At 48.0% G+C, this 14,174-nt stretch overlaps 1 protein-coding gene across 2 annotated transcripts in view; it reads right to left on the bottom strand.

The window, feature by feature from the left end:
- Nucleotides 1-13,689, bottom strand: part of SRFBP1 (serum response factor binding protein 1) — a 119,668-nt gene extending 105,979 nt beyond the window's left edge. The window contains exon 1 of one of the 2 annotated variants that reach the window (XM_073555469.1): nucleotides 13,376-13,689. In XM_073555469.1, the coding sequence (XP_073411570.1) occupies nucleotides 13,376-13,414 (39 nt within the window). In that variant the 5' untranslated portion in view covers nucleotides 13,415-13,689. Of the gene's footprint in view, nucleotides 1-13,080; nucleotides 13,298-13,375 lie in introns of those variants that run through there. The other variant, XM_073555398.1, reaches the window with a different exon arrangement.
- Between the last annotated feature and the right edge of the window lie 485 nt (nucleotides 13,690-14,174).

Raw genomic sequence — 14,174 nt, 5'->3', positions numbered from 1 at the left:
CCCTCCTCACTTAAAAACACACCAGCATCCATCCCCCCACCCCCATAAAAAAAACTGCCCTCACTAAAGTCTCCAATACGCTACTGACCGCTAAATTTAATGGCCACTACTCCCTGTCAATTCTCCTGGATCTCTCTGCAGCATTTAACATTGTATAATCACCAGCTGCTCCTCACTATGCTCTGTGCTATTGGCCTCAAAGACACCGTTCTCTCCTGGTTCTCCTACCTCTGACGGCTCATTCACTGTATCTTTTGCTGGCAACTTCTACTTTTCTGTGCCTCTTCCTCATACTGTTGGGAGTTCCTCAAGGTTCAGTCCTAGGCCCCCTCCTTATTTTCCTTGTACACTGCCCCAACTGGACAATCAGATTGGGTTTTCAGTGCCATCTCTATGCGGATAACTCCAAATTATACACATTGTCTCCTGACATCACCCCTGCATTACAAATTACCAGCAATCGTCTTTCCACCGTCTCTAACATTATGTCCTCCTATGTAAAATTGAATATGCCAAAAACTGTACGCTTTGTGTCCCCCCTCCTCCACTAACCTACCTATGAACAATATTGTCATTTCTGAGTGTGGTTCCACCATTACTCCCCAGTAACATGCCCACTGTCTTGATGTCATATTTGATTCAGATTAGTGATGAGCGAGCGTAATCAGATAAGGGGTTATCAGAGCATGATCGAATGCTAATTGAGTATTTTGTTGTGCTCGAGTCGCCGCATGTCTCACAGCTGTGCAACAGCCACAACACATGCAGGGATTGCTTGCATCTTTCCTTCACTCGCCAGATCTGATCACTTGTCCGCTCATGTCACCTATACCTCAAACACATCTTCGACTTTCTTATTTTTGACTTGACAAAAAAAAAACAACTCACTATAGCTCTTATTCATTCTAGTCTGGACTATTGTAGCTCTCTAATAGTAGGTCTCCCTCTTACCAAACTCTCCCCTCTCCAATTGGTCCTGAATGCTGTAGCCAGGATCATATTTCTTTCCACCGCCTACACCGATAACACTACCCTGTGCAAGTAATTGAACTGGTTGCCCATCCAATAGAGTTCAACATAAATTTATCATTCTCACCCACAAAGCGATCCACGGTTCAGCACCACCCTACATCTCAGTCTACCACCTGTCACGGGTGTGTCAGACAGTCAACCTGGATATGGCTGTAGAAGGTCATTGCGCTTAGCTCAAGCACCTTGATTTTTGAATTTCTCATGGAGCGATATCCTTTTCACTCTAGGACCAACAGTTACCTCCACCTTCTGCTGCCAATTACACACCTTGGCTGAACGTTTAAATACATTTAGTTTATTCAGCATGGTGCTGGTGTTAACGCCAATTTGCCTCTGTCTTGTTGGAAGTACTAGTGTCTTCACAGAGGTCTTTTGAAGGATTGCTTGGGTGACATCTCGGTGGTCTTCTCAAGCTAAGTGTATCCCCTCATTTGTTCACCCTCTCTCCTTAGTTGTGGTGGGGGCTGACTAGCGTTCACCCCATCCCCTCCCTATCCAGGGCCTATTGCTAGGGTTAGGCAGGGATTAGGTTCCTGCTCGGCGATACTTCTCCATCACTCGGCGATACACCAACCTACTCATGCCCTCTGTTCTGCTAGTGACTTATACCTAAAATTTTCAACAAGCCAAACCTTCCACTTATGTACTGTGGCAATTCTTTAAAGTACACTACCCAGGTCAATTTGATTAATTTCCAACACCCACAGTTTTAAGCGTGGCCTAAAACGCATTTCTTTAGACTGGTCTATCGACCCTCCTCACTTATTAAACAATACCTGTTTTGCTTATACAAAACTGTATTCCATATCATGACCCCATAGTATCTGTTCACACCCTCTATGCACTTAATAGCCCTCTGTCTGTACTGTACACATACTGGATGGTGATCGGATTGATGAACCCGGAAAGAGGAAAAAAAAAGTGTCAGTTTTTTTTTTAAATAAACATGTATGGCAGGTGTTAATGTCAAGCTGAGTGAGGGAGAAGCATAGTGCACAACAACGGGGAGAGGGAGGGGAAGCTCAAACACTAGGGAAGTGGGGATTAGAAACCCCTAGGCAGATCTAACAACACCCTGTCTGCCCTAAACGTCCCTAAATAGGTTCTGCACCTATCGACGAGCAGGAACCTAATCCCTGCCTGACCCTAGCAATAGGCCCTGGCTAAGAAGGGGACGGGATGAGCACTAGTTAGCCCCTACTACAAGTAAAGAGAGAGGGTGAAAAAACTAAAGGATATACTTAGCTTGAGAAAACCACTGAGATATCACGCCAGCAATCCAAGAGTACTCCAAGGAGACTACTAGTATTTCCAACCAGACAGAAGGATAATAGAGCGAAAACACCCACACCATGCTGCAGAAACTAAATGTATTTAAACCTTCAGCAAAAGTGTGTAATTAGCAGCAGAAGGTGGAGGTAACTGCTGGGTCCTAGAGGGAGAGGGATATCACTCCAAAACAGATGCAAAAATCAAACAGGTGCTTACAGAAATAAACGCAATGACTTTCTACAGCCAGATCCAGGATGACTGTCACACTCGTGAATATCCTATCTAGTATATTATGGCTGTATCGTACAATAAAAGCATCTAAGATTGTAAAGTGCTAAGGAATATGTTGGTGCTATAAAAATTATTTTCTTTTTTTACCCACCTTCAAAAACACAGCCGCGCCTAAACTCAGGTTGTGCACAGTAGTGCAGCTTAGCCTTATTCACTTCTATGCAGAACCGGAATTGAGCAGCCCAAGACAAGTGTGGAGGGCTTTCTGGAGCGGTCGTATTGTACTAACTCGGAACAATCTTTCTGTACTGTGAGATGTACAGAGTGAACTAGGAGACGTGTATACATGAAAGCGGTTAGTCTATCACATGTTTCTTTTTTATCATACAGACCACAAGTATTAATGAGCTCGCTTACAGACTTTTCCATTGCTGAGCAGAGAAGGCTTTCATTCTCCGGAGCTGAATTTGTCTGTGGTATCACAGACCTGATGATGTGGCAGCCTCCGAGCAGCTGCTGGAAGCGCTCCTATGTACATAGCAACACAGGCATTTTCCTAATCTGCATGGTATGGTTAAAAATATGTTTATATCTAGAAGTTCATGCCATTCCCAAGTATTTGCATATTCCGGCCATGAAGGCAACTCAGCCCAGAATACATTTTCGCAGAGAAAACATTCCTAAGGCTACAATAGTGTTTAAATTGTATTGTGGGATTTAATTCTATTGGGATTATTAAAGGGGTTATCCACAATTATACACTTTTTTTTTTTTTTTTTATAGGAGCCCAAGAACAGGCAGGTCTTTGTCACCTGCCTATTGTTCCCAGCGCAGATCTCTACCAGTACAGACTGGTCACAGACCGCTCCTGCCGGCAATTCAGCGGCTTCCACTGAAGTCACGTTGACAGGGCAGCAGCTTCTTTTCCATTCTGCTCTTTTGATGGCGTGATAGCTTTTGCTCTGCTGCCTAACTGCGGGGAGCCAGCTGTCAATCATTATGATGTCCATAATCACGCCCCTTCAACCGCACAGGCTGGAAGAAAAAGAGCTGCTCTGTTGATGCTGAGCAGCTGAACGGCTGGCAAAAGCATTTGGTGATCCATCTGTGCCGGCGCTGAGTACAACAGGCAGGTAGTTGCCTCGGTTAGCAACTACCTACAGTGCTGTTCAAATTAATTGGGACAAAGCATTTTTTTAAGTAATATCATAAGTTGGTTACCAGTCAGTGATTCAAACCAGTATTAACTACTTTGAATAGGTGTGAGTGCCTGTTCAAAGCAGTCAGTTAAAACTGGTTAGAATCACTGACTGGTAACCAACTTATGATATTACTTAAAAAAATGCTTTGTCCCAATTAATTTGCACAGCACTGTACCTGCCTGTTAGTTTGTAGGCACATTGTAAAAATTGAAAATGCTGGACATATCCTTTAAAAAGGCATTTATCTGGTCTATTGTTCTAGTGACATATTCCACAGTTTGGGCCTCTGCTATGTATTAGAGTGCCACCCTACAGGTATCTAAAGGAGTAGTCAGAAACTAAATTCCTAAATGTCAATTTATTGTGATAAGACTATCATTTGTCTCATATACATTAAAAATGATCTACCATTCCCTCACTAATTTTCTTTTTCAACTATTTCCATTTTGATGAATCTCCAGATACTCAAACGAGACCTCATCCGGGGGCAGAGGTTGTGATCACTGAAGTAGGCTCTGTCCCCACCCTGAAACGAAGAGTCATCAGTGACGGAGCTAGGCCCTGCTCTACTGAGGAAGCATCCATGCTAATCAAGACTTGATTGTCTGTAGAACCCTGGGGGTCAAATATTTAGGGCCCTGTCCATTATAAGTTAGTAGTTAGGAGAAAATTTCACAGACAGATTATAGATTATTTTGGTGGTAATAGGTGTACGAGGACACCATATAAATCCTTGTCAGGAGACTTAACTTAGGCCAGCAATAACATTAAGTACAAGATGGTTTGTGACTCCCAAAAGAGAATCTGTCAGAAGGATTTTTTCCAAAACTATTTATATGCATATGTAGCTCTTTTCAAATCCCTTTAGGCCTGTTTCACACTTCAGTTTTTGTGTCAGTCAAAATCCGCTAAAATGGCGGAAAGCGGATCCGTTGCTAAAGTGATGTGAACGGATGACACCGGACCGTTTTTTTTTGACGGATCCGATGAATGAAGAATTTTAAAGGAAAGAGAAATAGAGAGAGAAAGAGAAAGAGAAAGAGAGAATTTTTCCCGTCTGCCAGAAATGATTTTAGGGTTAAATTTCCGGCTGACTTCCTTCCTCCGGGCATGCGCACTCTAAAATGCAGATCCTGCAGCAAAAAAAACGTTGCATGGCCCGTCCGGGCATGTCGGCGGATGCAAAAAATTTGGCGGATCCACAAAAAAACGGATCCAACGGATGTCCATCCGTCAAGATCCGCCGGTAATGCATCTCAATGGGGAAAAAAACGGATCCGCCAAAAAAAATGGCGGATCCGTTTTTTTTTTTTTTTTTTTTTTTTTAAAAACGACGGATTTTGACTGATGGTCAAAACGGAAGTGTGAAAGAGGCCTTAGACGGCCAGTCCAGAAGTCAGTGTGTGAATTGATATACAAATGGATACTGTAAACCTGAAGCCTCTGTCACTCCAGCTCTATTGCCCTCCCCAGCACCTCTCGGACAACCTCTAGTCTGTGTGACTTCAGGCAAAGGAGTAGTCAGTCAGTAGGAGGTGGCGGTCCTGGCCGTGAATAGAGCTTGAGTGACAAATTTCAGATCTACAGCCCTATTTAAATTTCTATTCAAATCCCATTGTTTCCTACAGCACACCTTGCCTCATTTTCTTCTCATCTCAGGCCAAGTATCTTTTAACACTTTCTTTTCAGAATTCTTACCATGTCATAGTACCTTTTTTTAATGGAGCGTTAGCAATCCTATAGCATAGAACTAGAGATATCCAACCTTCCACAAGAAAAGAATAATTCTAAAAATGTCCACAAAAGTCAAGATCGTTTTACTGCATTTTGGAAATACTGTTTATACATAAAGCAAATGCAATAACTAAAGATTATTTCCTAAAGGCATAAGCAATTATAGCATCAGTTTGGCGTGGCCAGCTGCAGTCTTCGGGGCAAATTTTGATATATGGACCCTCTAGGCCGAGACAGAAGCATCTCCGGAAACACTTGTCCCCTGTATAATGGCAGTGCCGAATGTGCGGTTACAGTAGTAGAGAATTTTGAATAACTTTGCTTTTAACAAGAACCGACTGCTGTCTGAGTATATCCATAAAGCCTGTGCCCCAAACATCACCAAAACTCTCAGCCCAGGCAAGGAGGGCATTAATCAGAGGCAGCACAGAGACCAAAGGTAACCCTGAATGAGCTGCAGCGTTCCCAAACAGAAACTGGAGTATCTGTCCATATGGCTACAATAAGCCGTACACTCCATAGAGGTGGCCTTTATGGAAGAGTGGGCAGAAAAAAGCCATTGCTTACACAAATATTGTAAGGATCATTTTGGAGTTTGCCAAAAGACATGTGGGAGACTCCCAAAATGTATGGAGGAAGGCAGGGCTGTGGAGTCGGAGTCGGTGCTCATTTTGATGGAGTCGGAGTTGGAGTCGGTATAAAATGGACCAACTCCGACTCCTAAAATATATAATAAATTGGGTACAGTAATTCAATGCAGAATGTGCTGAATATTTTTTCATAGGAATTTGGGAAAGTTATGAAATGTCCTATAAATGGCTGTTCTATTCCTGATCTAAGGCTACATTCACACACAGCGTTTTTCCTGTGTTTTTTGAGGATAATTTTTCAGCTGCAAAAGCAGATCATCTTTTTAAAAAACCGCATCACCTGAAAGGTTTTTGAGCTCATAGATAATGTTTTCAATAGCAAAAGCAGATTAGAAATCTGCTCTATCTATCCATATCTGTCTATCCATATCGTATCTGTACCAAAAAGAATGAAAACTGGGTAGTACACCAATATATATTCTGTTCTATCTAAATATCTTGATTATGGGATCATAAAAATGATTAAATGTCTGAGGTTCACATTGTACTACAATACATTTTTCACTTAAATATAAGCAATATGTGTGGGAGTCGGAGTCGGAGTCGTGGAGTCGTTGTCGGTGTAAGGGAAATTGAGGAGTCGGAGTCGCAGGTTTGGCTTACCGACTCCACAGCCCTGGAGGAAGGTGCAGTGGTCAAATGATATAAAAATTGAACTTTTTAGCCACCAAGGGAAATGCGGTATCTGGTGCCAAACTGACAGCTCATCAGCCCAAAAACATCATCCCCACAGTGAAACATGGTAGTGGCAGCATCACGCTGTGGGATGTTTTTCGGCAGCAGGGACAGGGAAAATGGTCTGAGTTGAGAGGAAGATGGATGGGGAGAAATACAGGGATATTCTAGTGCAAAACATGTTTCAGTCTCTTAGTGATTTAAGACTGGGACGGAGGGTCATCTTCCAGCTAGACAAAAACCGCAAGCATACTGCTAAAGCAACACTCGAATGGTTTAATGGGAAATGTGTAAATGTTTTGAAGAGGAATAATCAAAGCCCAGACCATAATCCAACTGAGAATCTGTGGTCAGACTTGAAGATTGCTGTTCATCAGAGGAAACCATCTAACTTGAAAAGAGCAGGAACAGTTTCAACTGGAGGAATGGGCTAAAAACCCAGTGGCAAGATGTGGAAAGCTCACAGAGACTCATCCAATGTGACTTGCAGCTGTTATTCCTGCAAAAGGAGGCTCTACAAAGAACTGACTTTAGCGGGGTGAAAACTTAAATCTTCAGTGTGCATAATTTATTTTGTCCTAGTTCTTTGTTTCACAATAAAAAGAAAAATAAGTGTTCACAGTTGTAGGCATGCACTTTATATGATCTGATGCAAAACCTCAAGAAAAAAAAAAAAAAAGTGAAATTCCAGGTTGAGAAAGCAAAACATGAAAAATGCTGGGGGGGGGGGGGGGGGGGGTTGGGCGGGTGAACAGTTTCGCAAGCCACTGTATGTGTTCTAGTCAGGCGACCAAACAACAGTCCATATATCAAGATCCATGGATGTGTGCACCCGGCCTAAGTTACCACGCCATCCTCAAGCAGGCAGCAGTGCTTGGTATCCAGGTGCCAATATTTTTTACCACAGATCACACTATTGACAGAGGTTATAGTATTTATGACTCATGTTATTCACTCCAGGGTAGAGTAAGCATGTGGACAACATATGTTCTCCTAGCATCAGCGGCACCCAGTTATAGCTTAGATTGTCAAAGCCTGATGCACAAGTCATCACGATATACCCTTAGGAGTGTGTGCTACTGCTGGATGGGGAGTATTCCATCAGGCTCACACAGAAAAAGAAACGCTTAACCCCTTATTGCCAAATTTTGGACTTCGCAAGCAATATCCATTTGATCAAAACTGACCCATGTCTCTTTACATGGTAATGACTAATGCTTCCACATATTCCAGTGATTCTGAGATTGTCTTATCATTATACCATTTGTTAGGGGTAAATGTCCGTTATGTTTTGAAACTTATGAAAATATCTGAAATTTGACAAAAATGTGGAAAAATTAGCAATTTGAAAGCCATTTGTCTTCATACCATTAAACCTTGAAGCACTACCAGCCCCCCCCCCCCCAAAAAAAAAAAAAGTTGGTTGGTTTTCCACCTTATCTGCAAACCAGAGCGGTTGTTACAGCTGGCAGCAGGGCTCTGTGGGGGAACAGTCAAAAAAGCGCAGTGACTCCAGTTACCTTACCGCCAGCCACTCATCATCATTCGCATCTGCGGGTGACCGTTAGGGTACCGTTACACCTAGCGACTCACCAGCGATCCCGACCAGCGATATGAGGCGGTCAGGATCGCTGGTGAATCGCTAGGTGGTCGCTAGTGAGCTGCCACACAGGCAGATCTCACCAGCGACATAGCGGTGGTCGGGGATCGCTACTTACCTGTTAGACGCGGCGATCCTGCATCCTCCCGCCCGGCTCCACAGGAAGCCCAGCAGGAAGCGCCCGACGAGAAATGATCCAGGAGCTTCTCACGCGATCAGCGATAACCAGCGGGGGAGCCGGTCGCAGGTAAGTATCACATGCAGCGATATCGCTAGCAATATCGCTGCAACGTCACAAAATCGGTGACTTTACAGCGATATTGCTAGCGATATCGCAGTGTGTAACGGGGGCTTTAGGGTATGTGCACACAAGGAGTATTTGCAGATCTTTCTATATTAAAATTAGTATGTTGGAGGGAAAACTGCTGCAGTAAATGTTTTTTTAAGTCATACAAATAAGTGGGAAAAAAAAACCTGCAAAAATTGTCATGCTGCAGATAAAAAAAAAAAAAAGTCAGGAGAAAATAAGCAGCATGTGCATGAGATTTCAAAAAGCTGGTTCACTTTACTTGTACTGTAGAGTGAGAAAAGAATATGAGAGCAGCAGAGAAAATCTGGTGATCATGTGCTGCCATCTAGAGTATAAGGTCATTATTGCAAACAGGCATTGATTTTACAGTTGCAGATACCTAGTGTATGTTCACATGAGATTTTTGTCAATGTTGTACCTAAACTAGACTCAAATTTAATGGCAGTCAGTGGAAGTTATGCTAATTATTTTCACACATTTTATATTCTATGACCCTCCCTAACAAAGGCTTCTGCTAGGGCAACAAGACAGCGGCCATTTTACTTCTGTAGCAATCTCTATCTAATCAAAACTATTTCAATGTAATAACTATAGGCATTTAGGACTTCATTTATAACGACATCTTTCTTCGCTTTCCCCCCCCCCTCCATTCTCAGAGAAACCTTTAAACGCTCATAAGTTCTCCAGTGGAGTGACGGGTCAGAACACCTTACTGGTCAAAGGAGGCAGAATTTTTGACAAGGGCAAATCCAGCACCCAAGCCTGGGTTGGACACATTGTGCCTTGCCAGGAACCTTCTGGCACACCTAGCTGATGTTTCCAAGAATAGGACAGTTTTTTGAAGCCGATAAATGAGAAATTAAAAACGATCATCCGCAGAGACAAGGGGCCCGAGTCATCAAGTTGTTTTCCTCGGACCTCTGGGGTAAGGCTGCTTGCTGTATCATAGGTTTCTTGAATTGGAGCAAAAGTTTTGTGACTTTTGGTGCAGGACAAACCCAGCGCAGGCGACTTAGCTTCAGCAAAACCATCATAATTGTAGCGATAAGAGGGGTATAAAACTACGACAGAAACGGATGACAACCGCTGACTGCAATATGCTCCTGGTAGTGGGTTGAGATGTGCCAAATTCATTAAAGAGGCTTGCCGTAAGAAGCCCCCAAATAATGTCTGCCCGGGTAAAGGCCAATCTTAATGAAGCAGGGCCATCATCTTAGCACCCCAATCTAATCTTCTACAAACACCAGTAGAATTGGCATGGATTGATTCAGAGGACCTGGTCCGTTGGCCACGTTGGCAGTCTGGTTTCTGGACAAGATGCCCGAGAACCGCTTCTTACATGACGGCGTTCCCATCTCCTCTTTGGATTAACCAGCCTGGCATGACGCTATCATTGCAGAGTGACGGACAGGCCCTGGATGTGGTCAGGTAAGAGGCAGTTCTCAGGGCTACCGGCCAGTGACCACAGATAACAGACACTGTTGATGGACCAGGTCCTAGGAATGGAGCTGCACTAATTCTGATACCTTCCAATAATTTTACAACTACAAAATATCATCTAGTGACTTGGACTGTTCAGACACCAAGCTGCCATTACCACCTCAGAACAAAAATGGAGGGATACAGTTCAGCAGTAGGGATGAGCAAAAGTGCTCAGATAAGGTGTTATCAGAGTATCTTGGCCGTGCTCCGATATATGTTCAAGTCCTCGCGGCAACATGTTTTGCAGTTGTAAGACAGCCGCAACACGAAGGGATTATTGCCGGTTTGTTAGGAAATCCCCACGTGTTCATGCAGTCACAACTGCAAATTATGCAGCCGCGAGGACTTGAACATATTATCCGAGCACACCCAAGATACTCTGATAACACCGGAGCATGCTTGCCCATCACTATTCAGCAGCCTTGCCTAGGTGTACAGATGACCCAGTGAGATATGTCACCAAATCATATCACTTTAAGAAAAAAAAAATCATATTTATTGGCAGTTGATGTTGTTACGGGCTGGCGGAACACACCAAATAGAGAAGGTACAGGGTGCGTTCACAGCCCGGGGTCCACTGTGCAGAGATGTTAATTGCTGCTAGACTACGACGGACAGAACATAACAGAAGGTAGAAGGACACCGGCGGGGAACCACTGACCCGATGCGTGCGAGAATGAACTCTGTTACTCCACAGAGTTCGCCCTAGCCGGCGTGTAAAGCATGCCCTGTTAAGCAACACAGGGCACGACAAAGTAAAGCTTACTGCCTTGAGCAGGTACAACGTCTACCCTGGCGGACGCCACTATCCAGCATAAGCTTAGTGCTGGAAAGCGCACCTAACTGCGCACGGCGCCACTCTGATGGACGCTGCGGTACCAGCGGTATTGGAGCCACATGGTGACTGACGCCCTCAGGCGCTAATGGACAAGAGAAGCAGAGTACCCTGGATCCCTAAAGGCCCCGTTACACACATCAATGTCCCAGCGATCCCACCAACGACCCATCATCGAACTGAGCAGGCTCATGCACACCGTTCTACCCCCCCCATCACGGCACTGGGTCCTCACGCACACCGCTCCGTCCCCCCATCACCGCTCTGCCCCCCATCACCGCACTGGGTACTCACGCACACCGCTCTGCCCTCCCATTACCACACTGGGTCCTCACGCACACCGCTCTGCCCCCCATCACCGCAATGAGCAGGGTCCTCACGCACACCGTTCTACCCCCCCCATCACGGCACTGGGTCCTCACGCACACCGTTCTGCCCCCCCATCACGGCACTGGGTCCTCACGCACACCGCTCTGCCCCCCCATCACGGCACTGGGTCCTCACGCACACCGCTCTGCCCCCCCATCACCGCACTGTGTCCTCACGCACACCGCTCTGCCCCCCCATCACCGCACTGGGTCCTCACGCACACCGCTCTGCCCCCCCATCACCGCACTGGGCAGGGTCCTCATGCACACCGTTCTACCCCCCCCATCACGGCACTGGGTCCTCACGCACACCGCTCTGCCCCCCCATCACGGCACTGGGTCCTCACGCACACCGCTCTGCCCCCCCATCACGGCACTGGGTCCTCACGCACACCGCTCTGCCCCCCCATCACCGCACTGTGTCCTCACGCACACCGCTCTGCCCCCCATCACCGCACTGGGTCCTCACGCACACCGCTCTGCCCCATCACCGCACTGGGTCCTCACGCACACCGCTCTGCCCCATCACCGCACTGGGTCCTCACGCACACCGCTCTGCCCCCCATCACCGCACTGGGTCCTCACGCACACCGCTCTGCCCCCCATCACCGCACTGGGTCCTCACGCACACCGCTCTGCCCCCCATCACGGCACTGGGTCCTCACGCACACCGCTCTGCCCCATCACCGCACTGGGTCCTCACGCACACCGCTCTGCCCCATCACCGCACTGGGTCCTCACGCACACCGCTCTGCCCCATCACCGCACTGGGTCCTCACGCACACCGCTCTGCCCCATCACCGCACTGGGTCCTCACGCACACCGCTCTGCCCCATCACCGCACTGGGTCCTCACGCACACCGCTCTGCCCCATCACCGCACTGGGTCCTCACGCACACCGCTCTGCCCCATCACCGCACTGGGTCCTCACGCACACCGCTCTGCCCCATCACCGCACTGGGTCCTCACGCACACCGCTCTGCCCCCCATCACCGCACTGGGTCCTCACGCACACCGCTCTGCCCCCCATCACCGCACTGGGTCCTCACGCACACCGCTCTGCCCCCCATCACCGCACTGGGTCCTCACGCACACCGCTCTGCCCCACCACCGCACTGGGTCCTCACGCACACCGCTCTGCCCCCCATCACCGCACTGGGTCCTCACGCACACCGCTCTGCCCCCCATCACGGCACTGGGTCCTCACGCACACCGCTCTGCCCCCCATCACGGCACTGGGTCCTCACGCACACCGCTCTGCCCCCCATCACCGCACTGGGTCCTCACGCACACCGCTCTGCCCCATCACCGCACTGGGTCCTCACGCACACCGCTCTGCCCCCCATCACGGCACTGGGTCCTCACGCACACCGCTCTGCCCCCCATCACGGCACTGGGTCCTCACGCACACCGCTCTGCCCCCCATCACGGCACTGGGTCCTCACGCACACCGCTCTGCCCCCCATCACCGCACTGGGTCCTCACGCACACCGCTCTGCCCCCCATCACCGCACTGGGTCCTCACGCACACCGCGCTGCCCCCCATCACCGCACTGGGTCCTCACGCACACCGCGCTGCCCCCCATCACCGCACTGGGTCCTCACGTACACCGCGCTGCCCCCCATCACCGCACTGGGTCCTCACGCACACCGCTCTGCCCCCCACCACCGCACTGGGTCCTCACACACCGGGGCTGCGAGCACAGGTCCCGAGGGGAGAGGTCGCTCCATGCCGCTGTTACACGCCAGTGTATTGCAGCTAAGACGGAAGTTCCAGACAGTGGACCCAGCGGGATGTTTGGGACTTGCTCGTCTCGGTTCCTGCTGGCTCCCACCGTTACGCCTCTCCCTGCCATGTACAGCACCCCGTGTCACGGCCATGGCTGTCTGTAGTACGAGCACTCTCCGGCCACCGCAGGGACTGATATGAAGTGGTGACACGTGACCATAAATGCACGGAACACGCTGATAGCGCCGCACTCACCTCATTGTTCAGGTTCAGCACCGGAGCCGCCGCACTCATGGCGCTGACTGGTCGTTACCTCGGGGACACAGGTAATCTGAATCGTGCGCACGGTAGATGCAGGATCCTCGTATGCTAAAGGACCTGTGATGACATCGTGACCACGTGATGCATCACATGGCGTGGAGAAATGTCACGTGATTTTCTCTTGCTTTACGACCATCTGTGACTGACAAGTCCTCATGCGGCGGTACTGCGCACACCAGGCTGTACACACCGCGGATAGGAGCAGCGCGCAGTAACCTCAGCGCACCACTAGTGGCCGACATTGTCAAACTTCTCCCCAGCGGCCGGCTCCTGCCACACAGCTGACTGGTCACGTGTTCCAACGTCATCAAAGGTCCTGTGTTCCTCTGAGAGACGTTCACACTCCTGCTCCATGCCTGCCCCGTAGAAACACAGCGCACGTGTCTGACTACGGAAGCCTGCGAGGACATAACGCCTGGATTTATGGCTCGTGGTCACGCGGTGATTTTTTTTCTCTCATGGCTTCCCGTGTGGCCGGATGAGGTTTCTGCGGGAGGAGTTGTAGTTTTAATGATATAATTCATTTGAACAAAATAATGTAGTAACAATGGAGAAAACGCCACGTGGGCTGAAAACGGGGAAAGTACACTTCTGCCATTGGTCTTGGGGTTTTGCTTAGTGTCTACTGTGCTGTAAAAATAACCAGGAAACGTTTTCCAGGTCAGGCCGCGTTCACACCATCAGATTTGCGGTCTTGTTTTTTCCACAGCGCTCGGACCAATGTTATTCAGTG

The sequence above is a fragment of the Dendrobates tinctorius genome, unplaced genomic scaffold, assembly GCF_039654945.1.
Source record: "Dendrobates tinctorius isolate UK_male_01 unplaced genomic scaffold, ASM3965494v1 ptg000003l, whole genome shotgun sequence".
NCBI classification, from domain to species: domain Eukaryota; kingdom Metazoa; phylum Chordata; class Amphibia; order Anura; family Dendrobatidae; genus Dendrobates; species Dendrobates tinctorius.
This window is presented reverse-complemented; position numbering and strand designations above follow the sequence as displayed.